Source organism: Mugil cephalus, chromosome 13, assembly GCF_022458985.1.
Source record: "Mugil cephalus isolate CIBA_MC_2020 chromosome 13, CIBA_Mcephalus_1.1, whole genome shotgun sequence".
In the NCBI taxonomy this organism is placed as follows: Eukaryota; Metazoa; Chordata; class Actinopteri; order Mugiliformes; family Mugilidae; genus Mugil; species Mugil cephalus.
The window spans coordinates 19,788,057-19,807,874 of record NC_061782.1 but is presented as its reverse complement, the minus strand read 5'-3'; the positions used below and the strand labels follow the sequence as shown (position 1 = coordinate 19,807,874).

The window sequence follows — 19,818 nt, the reverse complement described above, 5'->3', positions numbered from 1 at the left end:
AATAAACCACTCTACAAGATGAGTGTTACAGTTTATTGAGGAGAAACTGAGTTGGTTCAGGGCGTTAAGGCAGCAGCAACTGAATCTACGTATGCATCCTGAATTAAATAAGGTTGTAGGGGGTTTTATAGCTCAACAAATCAGAGATAATGTTAACAACAAAAACTGCAACAGTACAATTATAGTGACAAGTTGACATTCAGACCGTAAGCTAACATTAACATAACATAAATCTATCCTTCATAAATATTCATTCTTCCTCCATTGACAAAGTCTTCAACTTCTCATCAAGAAACAACTTTTCTGACAAATTAGTGTCTACACTCAACACATTTCATGTCGCCATAAGAGCAACAGCTTGTTTCTTAGACTCACAACCAAATTCAGAGCAAGATAAGAACATGAACACATTTCATGTCCGCTTTCAGTTATTCGCACTGAGATCCATCAGCATGTCAGGTACTTGTAAGCTCATCTAAACAGTGTGTGTGGATACTACATGCTTGTGTGTGTCTATGTGCACAGTGTATGCAGTTACAGTATGAATATGTTTTCACAGCTCATCGGTCTCTCCATCAAAGGGCACAGCATCCGTCTCCATGTGAATGCTGCCGGGCTCACTGCTGCCCACCCAGCCGATAGGAGTGCGGTTGAAGGAAGGCCGGCAGCCGATGTCATGTTGGTATACCACCGCAGGTTCGGGCTCCTCTTTGGTTTCAGTTTCTGGCAGTTGGAATTTCAAGAACTGGTTGGCCTTTTCAAATCCGCCGAAGGGCATGGCAGTCCTACCAAAGCAAGGTAAGAGGTGAATTAAAGCTCCTCTTTGTCAGAAAACAGAAACAGTTCAGACCTTGGTGGAATTACCTGTTAAAGGATTTGTACTTGACCAGTTCCTTTTTGTCAATGGGACCAGGCATTCCAGTTTTCAGAGTGGATATCAGACCCTCATCACCCTTCATGGCCTTCTCCCATGGTGACACATACCCCTTCACATGAAGCTCCTTGTTAGTTAAATCACCTTTTCCACCTCCTGTGTAGAAAACATCCACAGCTGGAGCATATCATATGGTCAGTGGCAATGGGTTCATCAGAGGGTAGATAGAAGTGGACCCCTAGGTGAACTTGTGAAGTTTCATCCATTGCAAAATAAGTCAAAAGACACACACGTGGAGGTTAGCCCATCCTGACACCTTGTCACCAATGAACTTTGTGTATTATTTATCACATAGATTGAAATGTTCACCATTTCTGGAACTATGCTTCACTTTTAGGTGATCAGATCATTGCTCATGTCTTTTCTAAATATAAGACTGGTAGTTTAGCTTAGCATAAAGACTGGAAATATGGGGAAACTCTTGCTCTTGTTTGATCATCACCCAAACTGACAAGTTATCTGTCTTTTGTTAAGGCTTTTGGCTTACGGGCTGAGACTATTTTCTGAACTGACACAGTGACTACCTGTCTGCTGGATGTTGGCAGACTTTGGATTTTGTATGGAGTTGGAGCTAATTAAAGCACAGTTCCAAAATGTTGAATTAATATTTCAAGGCTGCCTTTCACTCTACATTAACAAGTGGAATTAATAACCTTAATAATGTTTTGCTTTGTTTTGGACTAGACAATGTATTTATACACTGAGTTAATGAAAATAAAACGATACCGACCTTTTAGTGGAGACCACTCTGTAGCTCCTGCGTCCTGTCCACTACCATCGCCCCCACCCAGTCCTCCTGCTCCTCCTGCACCTCCTATACCTCCTGCTCCTGCACCTTTGCTTCCAGGCTTCGGAGGAGGCATAGGGGCTCCTCCTCCTCCTACGCGTATCCCTCCAAAATACACTTGTCCAGCCTGTTTGCTAAGGTGATGCCCACCAACATTTATCATCTGACTTCCCATCTGACCTCCCAGGGAAGGAACAAACTTCTGGAGGTTGTCCTGAAAGAAATTTGATCAATGTAATCAAAAATTACTAACAGTCAAGTTGTTTGGACATACCTTCTCACTGAATTTAATGATAAGGTGTGTCCAATCACATTGTTTTGCATCTACTTTATAGACACCACTGGGCACTCATATTCTTTACTGGAGGTGTTTATCTGCTTCCAGACAATTATTATCAGTTCAACTTCCTGCTATCCAGTAATATGTAGTTTTATATTGTACAGAACTAACAGGTCATGAATGGAGATGCCAGTCTGACAATGCAGGATTTCCTTTCCAGAAACACTATTCCCACAGAAGCAACCATAATGTTTGGGTAAATTTTCCTTTGCTTTCACCACAAACTAGGCACTCACCATAGACTCACTGCTGAAGATGTCGGGATTGTTTTCGTAGATGAACCTCTCCACTCTCTTCTGTCTCATCTTGAACATCTTGGAGCCCCGGTTCTTCATCAGGGAAAGCTCCTCCAGCATGATGTCTTTGGGAGTCCTGATCTTTGTTCCCAGGTCAAACTCTGATGCCTCTGGCTCCGATTCATACTCTAGGTAAGGGACATCCAAACAGTGGCAAGTGATATGTTTAACTGTCAAAACAAAAGCTGTGAACAACGCTGCTTGTTTGGTCTTGGGGTTGAAGAATCATGACTCCCAGTGGTAACAAGTAAATGGAAAAAAAAAAGAAAGAAAGAAAGAAAGAAAGAAAGCATGTTTCTTAAGAAAATGTTGCTGAAGATGGCAAAGATGTGAAATAGTTACATTATTTCACACCTTTGCCATGGTATTTAATGGTAGTTGGTGGGAAAACTGATATAGTATTCAGATTAGATCCCATAGTCAAGTTTAGTTTCTTAATCTTTTAACTGAATTGTATTACAATTCGTATTAGATGAGCAGCTCACCTACCTATCACCCATCAGCCATCTATTTCTGTAAGCCGTGTTTATATGAGGGAGCTGTACTGAGCAATGGTAAATTGGTTTCATATTCACATCGTTTCATGTCTGCCTTACCATCCTGAGTGATATGTGATAGGTCGGTTATGATCTTGGAGAGCTTTTTCCTCTTGTTTAAGGGGGCAGGTTTTCCCAGAGGCATGGCTGGAGGGCCAAGAAATAACACAGAACATTATTCCTTTTTACAAAAATACAGAACAAAATCATTTTATTTAAAACTCCAAAACCCTTTGAACACAGTTAGCTACGGTGTAAAGCAAATGCATATGCAGAGAAAATACATTTGTGATGAGGTGTAAATTGAGAACAGTACTACAGCTACATTCACACCAGCCTCTAACGCTCAGTCTTCACCCTCAATGCCATAGCCTCCCACAACCCCTGAAAGTGAATCCACGAGACGTGAAAGTATCAGGCAGACAGACACGACAGGGCCCTCCTCATTTTTCAAGTTCAAGGGGGATGTCAGTGCCCCTGGATTCCCTACATTCCCTAGTGAAACAGATGTCAGCTCCAAAGGAAACATATAGCTCCGTGTGTTCGAGTTTTGTTTAGCGACACAAGATCTGTACACATACAGAGTCAACGTAAACAGAAGCACGCCGTGGGTTTAGGCAGAACTTGGTGACTGATGAATTCTAGCCCTAATCTGCTGCAGCAAAAGTGAAGGCATCATAAAATAGCACTGGTATTATTCATATCATATTATCATCTTCATGGTAATACGTTGGCAGTCAAAGTGAGGGGACCACTTTCCTCTGACTCATATGTCGAATATATCAAGATATCGCACTATTGAAACATTAACGACCAAATTTTACAAACTTTATTGCCTTTCTTTTCTGGGATTCTGGGATTATCTTAATATCTTTGTTACAAAAAGTTCCTACACTGAAATCAGCACCTTCAGCTCTCAACAGTTTCTTTAAAGCCCAGTCAAGTGGCAAAACATCCCATCACATCTACTGACTGTAACCCAACCTTCTGGAGCTATTTTTAAAAGTATTTTCGAGCCAAGACATTTTAGCGACGTGTAATGGCGTCATTCGACTATCAAATGGGCTCCACGCAACGCTTAAGGACACAATACACACCTCTAGAAAACAAGTGTATGTTCAACCCTGTCTCAAAACAGGAAAGAGAACTGGGCTAGTTATTGGATGTTAATGGGGACTATTTTTCACACGTTTTAATTCCCTGAAATTGTGACAGCCGCTCAGTTTCACCAACGCCGCTCCCCCACCACCGCCCCAGCCCGCCACCTCTCACAGGGTAATGATAACACCATATAAAATCTCTGCAACGCCCACAGAGAAAGATGATCAGCACATTCACCCATTCCTTTGGTCATTTTAAGACATACCAGGAAAATCTAAAATCAGCAAAGTGTCTTCCAGAAAAGTTTTACTTCTCTAATTATGGTTAATGCTTTGGTGCAGGCAAATAGCTAAATAATCATCTTTGTTGAGGTGCTCTACCATTAGTTTTTTTCCTAAGTCAGCTACACATCCAACAGAAATTATGCGTGGCAACGTTTTGCACATCTTTAATCTCATCCCCCAAAACCTTAGTTGTGTCCAGAATTGAAATCCATCGATCGGTAGAACAATGCACACTGATGGGGTCCACTCACCGGGCTTCTTTTGTAATCCTGGGAGGAGAGACAGACCTATAAATACCAAACAGTGAAGAGGAGACCCAGGGCTGAAAGCTGGTGATCTCGATCACAAGTTTACAAATCCCTCAGTGCCTCTGACCCAGGTCTGGGAAGTGCAAAACCCACCCAACACTCAGATGGCAGATCGTCCAGAGGGTTGGGGGTTTGGGTGGCAGCGGCATTGGTGTCAAGATGGGAGGAGGCGGAGGAGGAGGAGGAGGAGGAGGTTTAGTTTAAGAGTATGAATAGGGATCTGGGAGGGGGCCGTGAAGGCGGGCAGAGAAGTCTCTGTTGGCCAGCTGAAAGTGCTGATGGTGATATTAAAGGAACAAAATCATTCTCACAGATGGCTCAGAAGCCTATATTTAGTCGCAAAGAACGAAGGGAACAGAACTCAGCTATAAGATAACCTCAGAGGACTCGGAGGGGTGTGTTTGGGGTGCACAGGCAGAGTATGCACAAGTGCAGGTTGGAGGCTGTGTGTATATGTGTGTATATTGAGGCCCTGTTTGTGTTTCAGAGTGACAGTTAGCACCTTTACCCCCTAACGTACTCTAACCTGACACTAGATTGTCACGTTTTCAGTTGCTCTGATGCATCATGTGACTGAGCCTGACAGTACAGAGCTTGTGCAAACTCGTGTAAAAGTACAGGGAACAAACAAAGGCCAATGCAAATCAATAGCACATTATCTTTCTTTATCCTTTTTACTTTTGTTCATCATGAAACGTACGCTCAGTGCTGCACAATGAAATGGAAAAAGCGTATGTGTGGCATTTCAGCTGGATTGGAATAAGGAATTATTTAAAAGTTTCAGTCAAAGTTTTCAAATCCTGAACCCCTGAGTCCATTTTCTCCGGAACATTTTATATTCAAACATGATCCTCACTGTGTTGCTAGAGAAATAGTCCAGGGTATCGCCAAAGTCATCAGATTCAGGTAACCGAGACATTATGTAGCCGATGAAAAGAGAAAACCGTGACCTGTTGGTGGCTGGTTCTTTAGAATTCATCACCAGGGGATCGTGAACTGTACAAACTTAACAGCAATCCATCCAGTAGTTGAGATTTTTCATTTCATTTTCGAAGCTGTTGACTTTCCGACATATCACCACCCCTAGAGCCACACTGCTAATCCAGTTACCAAAGATTGTCGTGAACTGTATTATGTGGACGACATTCCCGCATTATAAGAACATGCTCATCAGTTGGCCACGTAATTCTCTGCGTCTGCAGTGAGCTTCAGGTTTTTATGAGTGCTCAGATTAGGTTTCGGTCTATGGAGACTCAGCTGAGTCCAAGAGCTTTCTCTGAAGGTTGGTCTGGTTTGCGTTGGTGACTGACTATGAGTTTAGCTTTTGTTGGTGTGACTGGTTTTCAATATTCTGTTCCTTCATTTACGCTTGTTATTATGCATGTTGTTCTGCGTACATGTGAGAGAGGGATGCATTTTGTTGTCTGACATCAGTCTAAGTCTAATTTAATTGATCTTAAATGGTTCTGTTAACATTTTCTTTTTATTTAATACTTAATGCTTGCTGGTCTTTTCTTGTGCCTTGAGTGTATGCGATGCTAGATAATGAGAGGTTGTTAAGATATAGTGCACTTCTGTGTCTGTTACTAGAGCATCAGTTCCATAGAAACTACTGCACATCACGTTTTCAGTACATCCTCAAATTAAAATTTTCCAGAAGCTTTTTTTTTTTAGCAGTTAAATAAAGAACCAACTCCTAATTACTGTAGTGACCTGCCAACATTTTCATTACACATAAATAGTCTTCTGTTTGGATATTAACAGCTCTATATATAGGCACCCTGTGAGTGTGGAGGTCGGTGAGAAAATGTCCTTCTGTCTGCATGCACTTTCAAAGAAGAGTCCAACACAACACGGCACAACAGCACCCCTCAGTGGCAAATGTTAGTGTATGCAAGAGAGTAAAGTAAAATTCAAAACTTGTGCGAGATCTCGGGGTATCAAGACTGTCATGATTCTGTCTGCCTGTTGCATGTTTTGAGTTTCTCGGTTCATTTTGTTAAATTTCTTAGTGTCCTGTTTGGTGTTACTCCCCGTGTTTTCCTTCGGTTGTTTATTGGTTTCTCCTTGTGTGCTCTGCCCTAGTTTTACCTGTGTCTCGTCATCCCTCTTTCGCTCTCGCCTTTCCCTATATTCCACGTCGCGTCATTTTTGTTCCGAAGCCACGATTCCATGTTCTTGTCTTCATGTTTTGTTTAGTTTTTTTTGAGTCCATATCACGTTCATGTCTTGTAGTTCTTTGTTTTGTGTTTCGGAGTTTCCTGCCGTGCATGCACCGTCTTTTGTTAGTCATTAAATTCTTTTTGTTTGAACCCAGACCTCATCTTTGTCCTGCACTTAGGTTCAGCCAAACCCACTGCCCTGACAAAGACTTCCTAAATATATATATTTTTTCACCACTGTGGAGATTTCTCTCACAAACCATGATTTTTTTATTAATATTATTTATTTATTTGTTTTTTAAGAATTTTTTTTAGGGAATTGTGTCAGTGTATCTGTGTCTGTTACTGCTGAATCTCAAATACGATGGAATGGAAAATACATAAATACAACTCCTTCAGCAAACCGACATCAGCCTTTTCAAATGTGACAACAGAGGTGAGGGATTTTCTGACTCTTCAAAAACCTTGTGGTGACATTCAACAGGCACAGATTCTTCTAACCAACTGATTGAGGATTCTGTGTCTGAGAATGAACCTAAATGATGCCTGAGCAGGTTGAAATGCGTCTATAATATATTTCTGCATGCTTTTGACATTGAAATGTTATTAAGACAGTCAAGGAGAACTGATGTCACGTTGACGTAGAAGATTAAATCTCTGATGAAACTGCATGGGGACGAAAACTAAACTTCCACTCCTACGGCACAGAGCTCAGAATTTTGGAGAGGCCCTTCCCAGACCACTGACTTGAACATAACTAAAAACTTTGGGGGCAACATGTCAAATATACAGTATCCCAGAAGAAAGATTGAGTGGAATCTACTTAATATGGGATTAATATAGAACAGGAAGTCACTGGCTAAGAAAAGAAACTGTTTCCTTTTTTGTTTTTTTCATTTTGAGGAAATAATCAACAATATAGAATGTGTTCATATACGGTATTTGTGCTTCTGCTCTTACTTCTTTGAGTGTTCTGCTGTAGCGGAAATGTAAATATATGTGTCACCTCCACATGTATATGAAAAACATCAATTAATGATTTTAATTATTTGTTGAAATGACAAAATGAGGGATATGTGCATGTTCTGTTACTGGCTTTTCTTTCCAATTTTGGCTCATGGGATCATGTTAAGAAGATAGGGTGCTGACATGAAGGAAATGTTAGATGAAAATGTTAGATGGAAGTCCTCTGGAATGAAAACAGCCTGATGTTGTAATCCTGCACCTCTGTGGTAACCCTCTACTAACGAAATATCAAAATAGTTTGACTTAAATAGTGTTCAAATATATCAATGTTTGCGATGATATATCAGTTGCATACTATTGTTTATTGAGATTTTTCCTATTTGTAGCTCAGTGGGTTAAAAAATGATTCATGTAATGTGTATTTATTCAGGTACATGTGGTCTTAAGTGAAAAGAAGCTCTGCTGTGGGAATGCACCTATAAAGAAGCGGGCTCACACTCTTAACACCAGGGGGCAGTATAAAATCAGACATGTCAGACAAATGGCAAGCTTTCAAGTCTAATTTTATTCCTCTAAAATGTCTCATCAACTAGTCAATACCAGGAACTATTACTCAGCATCAGTAACAAACATTTTCATACTTAATGTCTAATCCAGCTTCTTTCAGAAACAGGTTTATCATATTTTACACCTCAACATAGCTATATCCATGACCTACATTTTTTGTAGCTTTAAAGAAAAAACATTTTGACAAATTGGGTAAAAAATAACAAAAGTGTCCTTCAAGAATTCCATAACAACACAGTCATTTCCTTGTTTCTTACTTGTTACCATTAACATAACCAGTCTTTCAAGGTACATAGCCTTTGTATATATTTATCCTCACTTTTTAATCGCAACCATTGTGAATGTCGAGACACCAGCTAAACTGTCAGCCTTTTTTAGCTTTACCAACAAACTTCCCAGGTCATTCTCCTTTCATTTCTGCTGGTTGTGGGATACCAAACCATACATATTCAGTCAGAAGTCTCTGTTTTATTACATTTGATCATAACCATTTCTGGGAAATGAGCAGTGCCTTACTGAGACCTCATTTATAATATGGTCTTCATGTATAGTATCCATTTTCACCCTCCACTCTCTCATTCCTTGAACTGTATTACAAATGCTGGTGACTCTCAGTCCATCTACTTCCCTTTGCATCCCTTCAGATTAAATCACGTTTAAACAAAACAAAATACACATTTCTTCGTGTGGGTTATTTGTTTAATAAAGTTAAGAATTTACACATATCTGCAAAGATCACACTGATACTAAAGAGACTCTTGTGCCTAAGTGGCAATTGGAAGCTGTGATATCCTATGACAAGTGTACATTCAGTGACAGCCTGGGCACTTGTTGAATGTGACCCGTGCTAAAAAGATAGCATTTCTTTCTGGCTATAGTGAGCAGAGGTATTTGACACAACCTCAAAACACTTTGCAAGAGCAAATGTATCTTCACTCATGTTACCACAGTGAGAGTGTTTAAAATCGTTTTACATTTTCAACATTATTTAAACCCTTGATCACCCTGGCTTCTACTTGATGATGCTACAGACAGAGTGGATAAAACACTGTGCATATCATGTAATAGGACATATAGGTACTGAATTACATGTTTGTAGTGTAAGCCTTTGTCCACCATTCCCTTTCACATCACACAACATACATCTTCAGTGACTTAACCCTATGGTCACACCTGCAGCTATTCGTTTTTCAGACATTTCAAGTTTCAAAGAATAATTCAGTACAGGCTCTGTTTAGATGGATTTTCTCCTAAATTAGTAGAAGGTATTTTCAGAAGCCTTACACAAACCTCCCCCAGGACAGGCATATGGTGGGTTATATAGCATAGAGTATATGGCAAAATTTCCCTTTTTATTATTGTCCCTTTATTATTGTTAAATGTGTTAGCAACAACATACATGTGATGGGCTGCATTTTGAACAGCAAGTACTTGTTTATGATCCATTGCCATTATTCACTGTCTAACACGATAGAAAAACTTTACTGTTTTTTAAATTTCATTTTATTTCTTAATTATCTTATTGTCTCACGTTACTTCATCACCTAATGACCTAAGCACCTAAATCCTGAAGAAAATCCCTTTAATAATTATGTAACCAGAGAGGTTGTCCCTGGCCTCCAGACACGAGGCTGGACACCTCCCTTGGTGGCAACAAAACGTGGTTTGGGTGCCTGAACTGGGTTAGGCTTGAGTGGGGGCAAAGAGGCAAGGATACTGAGCTCAGGAGCACTCTGGAACTGCTTAGCCGTTTGAAGTCCAGTGGTGTATGATACCGGAGCATAAGGCGTAGGAACCGCATGAGGCACAGGGTTTGGGACAGCAGAAAATTTTGGGAGGTTGGGCAGTCCACCTATTTGGGAAGGAGGAGAAGCTGGGGTCTGAGCACTGACAGGTGCTGGTGTCAAGAGATGGGCTGGAGTCGGTGTGAAAAGAGCAGGAGGTGGTGAGATCATGCCAGAATGAGACAACCGCTCTCCAAGGGTAGTGGCTGATCGAGGGGCAATGACTTTGGGAGCCAGAGAAGGTGCTGACATGGGTGTGGGTGTGGAGAACCGCTTGACCTCGTAGACACGGGCTGTTTTAACGGGGATCTGCCTAGGTGAGATCAATGAGCTGCCCACCATTGTTGCTGTGTAGTCACCGTGCTGGGCCTGGTAAGACGGCATTGCTGATAGATTAGCAGCACTGCCCCCATAGTTGAACATTGCAGAGTTTAACTGATAGGGCTGCCTTCTCATGAAATCCAGAGCCTTGATGCCCTCTCTTTGGGAACCTCCTCTACCCCTGTTGTCAGGCTTGCTTGTATCCCTCTGGGGCCCTGTAGGGATAGAGGGGCCCAAGAGTGGGTTGTACCCAATAGGTGGCGGCGCACGGACATTTGGGGAGTATTTCCACTGTGAAGGATGGGTAGGACTGAAGGAGTCAGTGGGTTGGCCTGCGCTATGCAAGGGCACTTCTTGCTGGTACGGGGTCTCAGGTGGGGTGTCCACTACATACATACCCATGCGGCTCTGCCTACGGGCAAACAGTTGGGCCCCCTTTCCCCCTGCCTGAAGAATCTGTGGGGTCTCATGAATGACCCTAGGCTTGGGTGCCACTGGTGGAGGCATCCTCCCTGTACTAGCCTCACCACTCCTCTCTTCCTCTGCACCATCATAGATAACCTCACTCGGTGGTTGGCCATATTTGTGTCGGGTGGACCTGTCGTCCAGGTTCTGCACCATAGACAACAGTTCAGGATTAGGTGAGTTCTTTTTGACATCTGGCACATTAAACATAGGTTTGGGTTTTCCACTACGCCGTCTAGCCTCAAGTAAGATTCCTGTGCGATTTGTTCCAGCAGGAACAGGGGTTGGAGCTACAGCTTCAGGCTGGGAGACCACTGATACTGGAGCTATATGTGCCATGGAAAATTGAGGTGGTGGTGACTGAGCAACTGATGCTTGACGTTGAGGTAATGGTACAACTGGGTCAGCTGTGCCAGGAATTTGAGATTTAGAAAGAATTGGGGGTGAAACCATTAGGGCTTGTGGGGGTGGCGGTACTGAAGGTACAGACACTTGGGTTACAAATGGAGCCTGTTGAACTGTAGTTACTGGTGGTGATGACTGCACTGTATCTACAGAGAGTGAAAGGGCCGGAGGGTGAAAAGTAACAGGAACCTCTGGTGTTAGGGCCAAGGGACCCTGCCGTATGGAAGACGGTGGGGATAGCACTGATGGAGGACCAGGGGGTAGAAGTGGGTTTACTGATACAGCATTAACAGTTTGTTCAGAGGCAGGGGTGAATGGTGGTGGGACAACAGCTGCTGAGGCAGGACGCTGAGAAGTCTTGGTGACAGGTGGTCGGAACGTTACTGGAGCAGTCGCAGACCGAATGCTAATGAAACCTGGGGTAAAAGGACGTGCTGTTCTGTTGAGAACATTACTCGAAGATAGTTCTGGTGTTGGTGTTTCAGCTGATAGTGTGGGACTGTTTAGAACAGTCACTATGGCTGTGGCTGGTTTGGGTGCCACAGTTGGAGATGACATCTCCATGCTAACAGTGCTAACTGCAGAGCATGGCAGGTCCCCACTAGATATTGCATTGGCTGCAACAGCAACTGGACCTGGAGCTTGTGCTAGCGTTGGCTGTGAGAATGTAGGGCCAGGTGGTATTATCTGCTGAGGCTGGAGGTGTGGTTGTGTTTGTGATTGCATTTCTGGATTCAACTGACATATCTGAGACTTCTCCTGGACTTGAAACTGAGGAGGGGCCTGTGGTTGTGCTGCCTCAACCTTCTTGGCATGCTCAGCGACCCTCTTTCTTTGCTGCTCAAACAACTGGGCGCCCTTACCTGCTTTGTCACTCAAACCTGGACTTGGAGCATCTTCTGCTCCATCCCCACGGCCTTCAGTGCCTGCAGTTGCCCTCTTTTCCAGCATATCCAAGTAGTCACTATCCCAAGTTGGGTCAGGAACTGATGAGAAGCCATCTTCATCAAACTCAGATTCACTGCCAGGGAATACCCCATCTTCCTCTTGTGAGTCCTGACACCTGTCCTCATCAACACTACCAAAGCTGGTAAGGGTGTACTTCTTAGAGCGCTGTCTCCTTTTCTTGAACATCAACACACCCTTGGAGTGAGGGTTTGGGGCATCTGTCAGAAGGGATGCAATTGTTCGACACTTGCTTTTTGCTTCCTTTACCTGTTTGTCTTGCTGTGTATCACCTCGGTTCAGTTCTGTAGGGTATGAAAATCAAAGCTATTAGGAATGGTTCTACACCAGCCTAAAAAAGGTCAGATGTTTTATATTAAAATAATTAGTGGTTAAAACAACAGCTGATACTGACATGAATATTTAAACCTATTCTGTTCGCCATGCTCTCAGTTGGCATCCATCTCTTAACTTTCCACAGAAGTGCTTCTGGAAATTCCAGACAAGCCTCCAGCTTCTCACATTAGCTAGGGTGAAGGATAAATTTGCACCTTACATAGCTTATGTATCAGACATCTAACCTACATTAATATATTTGAAAGTAAGTGGAAAGTTGCAGGACTTCAAATGAGAGCCACGTCACTTCCTTTGACTTGTAATGGTATTAAGATGATTATCATGGACAACCTAATTCTGGTACTCTAATATGAACTACCACATTAAGGAAGTTCTTAATTTGTCCAGGACAGAGAACCAAATGGGACATTGGAAAGTTAAACCGGCAGTCAGTGATAGCATGGAGGATTACAAGAGTAGATTTATTGAAGTTCTTGAAACAGTCTGATGACTCCAAATAGATCAGATATGTCCTTTTACTGAGCTTAAAATGGATGATGGACAGGATGACAAACTGCTGGAAAGAATGCTTAGTCAGTGTCAGTGCTGTCTATTTATTGTTCTGCCACATTTCTAACCTCTCTTCAACATAACTAGCTGATTTCCTCATTGAACATATTCCAAACACTGAGAAAAACTGGTCTGTTTGTGACCTATCTTGTCTTTTAGTTTTGCTAATCAGGTCACACTTGTCTTCGCTCCTAAAAATGACAGGTAAATGAATGAAAAGACAACAAGAGAAAGGTTTAAAGAGAGAAGAGAGGCAGGGGGAGATCAAGGTAAATGAGAGTATTGATTGCTACGTGATACCTACCTACAACTGGAGATGCTTTTCAGTGCCCCCAGATTTATCACTGGCCTTTTAACACACTCAACTGATGTTAAATATAATAAACTATACTGGCCATGCTCTGTTTAACTCTAAAGTGCTGTTTCAAACTAGCAGCTGACTCTGCTGTGTAGACAGAAATATTGTCAGTTCACTGTTAAAGGTGTGGGCACATGAACAAAGCATCAGATCTCAGATATTCTGCAAATATCTAATATCTAAAATAAATAAATAAAATTCCAAATTTCATTTCACAGTGGTATATCAAGTTATATTTGTACAACGAGGACTTTTGTGTGGGAAGATGATCTCATCTTCACTTATGTGATATTATATTTCTGCGCTGCAAAGCAGATGTCACATCGACATAATGTGAAGAAAAAATGAAAGACCTGTATTAAAGATATGATTTTCAAAAGATTAAAATGTAGTATATTAAGAATCTGTATCTGGCTTGTTTTCCCTTTGTCTGCGAAGGTTCGTCCTACTTTCCAATGACCGATTAGTAGGTTCATTAGTGATTCTTAATTGACCCTGTGATAGACTGGAAACCTGTCCAGGGTGTACCTCTGCTCTCACCCAATGACAGCTGGGATAGGCTCTAGCCCCCTCATGACTTTCCAGAGGACAAGCAGTGACATAAAATGAATGAATGAAACTTTATCTGTTTTGAACAAAGAAACAAGATTGCGACTTTTATTTATTTGACACTTCAATAAACTGGTGACCTTACTCAGGAATGTGTGTAATCCTCCACAGCTGTACTTACTGGCTTGCTTGGCCTTTTCCATGTAGGTTGTTGTAAGCTCCTCATCAATGGGTTTATTCACAGGACCTACCATGGGTACAAGCTGGCTGCGGGAGCCCAGCATCAGAGCTTCTTTTGCCCTCTCAGGGGATACTAGTGGCACATTGGATGGCTCTAGAAAGCCACTATCCTCCTCTTGAGCAGCATCCCGTGCACCCTGGTCATCTGCTGAGGAGATAATGGAGGACGTCTCAGTGGATGTCTGGGAGGACCACATTCCTGAAGCAGGAGGTTGGTAAATCACCTCCCTTCTCGCCACTCCTGGTAGCCCCCCTCCTCCATCTCCATCTCCATCACCCCCACGTCCATCCAGCAAACGGGGGTAAACATGTGCATCTGGAGCACTGTCATAGCCGCTCATCTCTGATGTCTCTCCACCCTCAGGAGAAGTTCGCCCTGTTGGTTTCCCAGGGTTTGAGTTGCTGGGGCTGCGGCGCTTCTGCCGGCGCTGCCTTTCATAGCCCGCCACATCTGCATCGCTGTCGGTCTCACCATAGTAAGCTTCACTACCAGGTGGAGATGTCAATCCACTAGTTAGAGAGGAGCGGCTACGGTGGACCTCACGAACGGGTGCATGGTGGGCCTGAGTTGGTGACATGGCTCGCAGAGCAGCACGGTACTCTTTGTCAATACGGGGAGATGGAGCACGGGTCATAAGCACCACAGACTGAAAAGCAGCAGGTGCCCTGAAAGTAAACAATTTAAAAATAAAATAAATTTGAAAAAGAGAGCTATTGAATGTGATAATTACTAAAGTAGTGGAAATATTTGGTAGTCGATAAAGTTGTCATAACAAATGTTTGAGTTGAGCATATATATTGTCTCTTACCCCATTCTTTCTTTTTTTAATTATTAATTCTTTTGTTTGCCTGACCTTTTGACCCGGATGTGTAATATTCCAGTGGAGCCATCAATGAGGTTCATTGCCTGGGCATGGGAGAGCGTCCCACACGAATGCTCGTTGATGGACACCAGCTCATCTGCCTCTCGCAGTCCAGCTCTGCATGCCTTGCTGCGTTTACGAACCTGCATAAAGAGAGCAAAGTAAAATTTCAGACGCACACACACACACATACACATACACTCAAATAGCAAGAATTTACACAGATGCTGATTTTTGTTAGGTTATATGAACACGTGCAGTTTTCTAGCAGTTTCCCAAGGTCAATTTAAAGCGAACTCCTTCATATTTGAATGCTGGCAGTGAAATGGAAAGGTCTATGTATATTTCTTTAAGTTTTCATACTCCACAGCCTAAATCTGTCCACTGTACAAGTCTAGTAAGTAAATATTTTAGATGTGCACATGTCCCGCATGATAATGTCATATTTAGACCTACAGTTGCCTTTAAGATATATGACGTACTCCATACTGTACTAAAAGACGTCATGAGTACTTCTTTTCAGTCTTTTGCTGCCACAATAACAGTATTTGACTGGGAATTGTATGTTCAGTTTTATAATGACAGAGATAAAAGATGAAAACCTGACAGAGCTGTGATGCTGTCTTAGTTTGTGATAGTGACTGACAGCGACAGAGAGCAGATTTTGTCCTGACAGCTCGATCTTACTGTGGACATACGCCACATATTGCAGCTTGAGTGGAGCACTCGTACGCACTTTAACAGGGAAATGCCAGCCAACAGCCATCTTCGTTTGGCGTTTTGCTATTTGTGCCCGAGGTCTGTCAGGACCATGGCAGTTTGCCCAACCTAAATTGCCTCAGGTCTGATCAAGCTATGGCAACATGTCACATGGTAAATTGTGATACTTTTATTTTTGTCTGTGTTTATATGGACCATGCTGGTCTGAAATAAGGTTATATGCACAAAGCAGATTTGGAAATTTGTCGAAGGTAATGACTGCACTCTATAAAAGAATATATTAAATGAATATTGTATGGTAGGATTCAGAGATAAGTTCCTTTCATAGCCCTAATTAGTTTTCTTTGCAGCTATTTTGGTTTGCCTGTAATGAAATCCCACATCCCCATTTAGCTAAGTCTTTCAAAGTGGCCTGTGCCTGCTTCTGGCACAAGTTGTCAGTTATTCATTCAGTCATTCAGCCCCATACTTTTAAATCATAACAGCTTTAATACCCTTACATGCTCGCACCCATGCACCACTCAAGATGGTGCAAATATATATATAATATAAAGTCGTATAAATAAACATACAAACATGCATGCTCACAAGCACAAACCTAGCACGCACACACACAGGCTCTTTCAGAGCAGCCCCACGCTGCTCCACCTGTTAGGGACGATGTGGTATGAGACCTGACAAGATTATGCCTTCCTGCTCTCAGGGGTGAAGGAGGGCACTGTTTTGGATGGTCAGACAGAAACAGCTGTCCACGCTGGATATAGGTGACTTGGTGTCCTCTGGCCAACTTGTGTACATGTCATACTTACTGCATACGTCAACAACGTAGCAATATAACAGCGTTTCTGGATTTGCTGAGCACCATGTGTGAGAAATGCTTGTTTTACTAGTATGGTAAGTGTATGGTTTTAATTTAAATCCTAAAACTTATGCCAGCAAAAGTTTGAGATTGGGGTTGCCACAAAGACTTTTTTAAGATCTAGTATCAGAAACCCTTTAATTTCTCAGTGGAAGCTGTTGTACTATTGCGTATACTTTTATTTAAACACAACTGTGCATGATATGTTATAAACATGATGAAAAATATATTGCTTGCCCTTACATGTTACATGTATGATATACAAATAAAATTGCATGAACCATTGCACATTGTGGAGAATAGATTAAAACAAACATTTTTTTTGTATATATTGCACTGAAATAGATGTAGATGTGGTGGCTGAGCAGAAACAATACGTAGTGTTCTATGTGAACCTACACAAAGTAACTATATGTTCTTCTCTAGGCAGCAGGATACTGATTGGTGCACATGCAAAAATAGCACATGAGGCTAATTTTTGGAGACGAAGGTGAAACACACAACTTGACTGACCTGTGACCTGTTTCTTTTCCACTATAAATAACCACCTGGACTTTTTATGTGTGTGTGGATGTATGTCTTTGTGTGGCATCAATATAAATTCAGTAATGAGCATCTCCTCCTTGTAGATCCTGAACAATCAGACAACTAGAAATTAAATTTCTCAATAGAAAAAAACAGTATTGTCCCAATGTTCTTTAACCACAACAAGTTTGTTAGAGAGAAGGGCAATAACTGTGACTGTAAAACTCACTTTTTGATAACACGGTAAGATTTGAAGAAACAAAAATCAAACAAGGATCAATATCTCTGATCTTTGTTCTACCATATGTGCATTTTTTTATGCTTGAAACTCTGATGTCATCCACTGTTTATAATGCACAACTTATCTTTCTCAAATGGAGGTCAAGACTGAAATCTAGACTGCTCTGCTGGCACCAAATGCTTGTCCATGAAGAATTTGCTCTTGTGGAGTAAAATGAGCAGAGTGGCCCCGTTAAAAAAAAAATCCTAAGGTTGATTTGTCCTTTGCTTTCAGTTAACTTACTTCATTAAAGAAGACATTGATATAAAACCCATGTGTAAACCAAAAACACCAGACTGAATTCTAGGGCTTTTTTATGTTTATTCATGTAAATCTCAGGTGATCTTCTAGTTATAAACTGATTACGTATGGCTGGAGTGATCTGAGTTTCTTGCTGTAATAGTACAAATTATGTAGTTTAGTGGTGAAAATCTAATAATGATTATGCGTGAATGGTTTACAGCATCCACAATCTCCTCTCATTAAAAACAAATAAACAGTCTAGAAATCGATGACCTTAATGTGCTGAAAGGCCTCTATTACGATGCACATATTTCATGGCTCGGTGTACTACTGAAAGACAAAGTCAGGCAAAGTCATGGCCACCTGTTAAAAACAAATCAACAGACCAGCGGAGTTGTCTTTAAATTTTTGTTCTGTATAACTCTATAGTCACTATAATCCTGAGCAAGCAAATAGAATAATCGCTCAGTGAAAGATATGAGGTGAGGCTGCCTTACAATCCTGGCTAGCTGTACTTGAAGTTTAAAGTTCATCCAATCAATCATCAGCGCACCTCTCCATGATAACTGTTCTCAAACTAGATTATGACTCATCTTCAGGCCCCAAACCAACATGCAGGGCAGCCGATATCCCATTTCATCTTTAACAGCTCCTTAAATCTCAACCTAATATATCTTAGCTGATGTTTCACTTCTGTATAGTGAGGTCTTATACTACCCAGTGTTCACTCAGCAAATGGTGAACCTTTTGAGTGACAAGCCTTACCTTAGCCACCTGGAGTGGTTTCTGATGTTCCACACCTCCCTGGAGACGAAACCCCCATGGCGCTCCACCGGACAATGTGATTATCACTTCCTCTGCAACCATTTTTTCAGCTCTCTGTGTCTTTTTTCGTTTAGCCTTTTCTTCTTTTTCGTGGTTATTTTCCGTCCCTCTTTGGTTATTGTATTTCGTCGGGGGGGCCCCACTCAGTGCGTTGGCCCCATGGTCAGCGGTTAGGGCCCCCTCAGAGAGCTCCGACCTGCTCTTCGCCTGCCACACTGTCCGGGCGCTGACTATCCTCTGAGCTCCAAGGCTGACACGCACACCTGAACACACACACACACTTCAATGCGTCCACCCATAGCCAGAGCGCGCCAACCATCATAGCCTAAGGGAAGAGAGAGGGAGAAGGGGAAAGAAATATGATGGGAGGGGGTCTGTGTCTGCTTACACAGAGGAATGCCTGCCCAAAATGAGAGAGGGGAGGTTCCAGCTCAACACTTGTCCTGTCACTCAGACCTGTGCCACTGGGTTGCTGATAGCCCCTCCAAAAATAGGACACCACCGCTACCTTCACAGATTTGCTCGGTCCTCTGCAGACCCAGGCAAAGTTCAGAACATCCTAACAGCGGTGTTTCATAAGGCGCTGAGGTCACTAGTAACCTTAAGTCACACCAGGGCTCTCAGATTCACAGCTGAAACATGCCCTGATAGAACATACCTCTCCCAATTAATTACGTACAAACAGCGGTGCTGGTCAGAATCAGGGATGCAGACAAAGAGAAGACTGGCAGTGGTGCTGGTTAACTGTTAAGCTGCTGCCAGCTACTGTGGATCTGGAGGCATTCCACGCTGTCATCAAAGAAACTTTGGGATAAATAATTGCGCAAGCTCTGGACAGAGAGCCCGCATAGCCACGCTGAAATACGTCTTAAGACTTTCCCAACCACATCAGCGACCTAAGATTAGAAAGACGTGCAGAAATAATAGTACAACAAAAACCAACGTGTGCCTGCATCAGTCACTGCTAGATTCTGGCTTTTTACACCAAGTCAGACCTTTGAATGTGTTGACAGCTGTGGAGGGTCTGAACACAGAGGTTCAACACGGAGGGAAACCAAGCTGAAAGAGTTTACATCTGAACACTAAATGCTCCTGACGGTGTGTGAACGTGCTCTCAAAGCCGACATGCTGACCTTAGGCAGTTTCGCCTTCGTTCACCATATGCATCTGCTAATTACCACTGACTACAAAATAACATTGATATTTTTCCATGTGGAGAAAAGGAGTTTACCAAATGTTTATGTCTTCA

General features: G+C 42.2%; 2 protein-coding genes across 2 annotated transcripts; both read right to left on the bottom strand.

The window, feature by feature from the left end:
* Positions 1-18: 18 nt before the first annotated feature.
* Positions 19-4,758, bottom strand: myoz1a (myozenin 1a). The gene is made up of 6 exons (XM_047604123.1): positions 4,530-4,758; positions 2,954-3,040; positions 2,298-2,485; positions 1,665-1,935; positions 865-1,030; positions 19-785 (listed from the first exon to the last, which is right to left on the bottom strand). Exons 2-6 carry the CDS (start codon positions 3,036-3,038, stop codon positions 554-556), a joined length of 942 nt encoding a protein of 313 aa, XP_047460079.1. The 5' UTR covers positions 3,039-3,040; positions 4,530-4,758; the 3' UTR covers positions 19-553.
* A 3,502-nt stretch (positions 4,759-8,260) lies between these two features.
* Positions 8,261-18,903, bottom strand: synpo2la (synaptopodin 2-like a). Its single transcript, XM_047603239.1, has 4 exons — positions 18,510-18,903; positions 15,109-15,260; positions 14,196-14,920; positions 8,261-12,506 (listed from the first exon to the last, which is right to left on the bottom strand). The coding sequence occupies exons 1-4, from the start codon at positions 18,609-18,611 to the stop codon at positions 9,871-9,873; spliced, it is 3,615 nt and encodes a 1,204-aa protein (XP_047459195.1). The 5' UTR covers positions 18,612-18,903; the 3' UTR covers positions 8,261-9,870.
* Between the last annotated feature and the right edge of the window lie 915 nt (positions 18,904-19,818).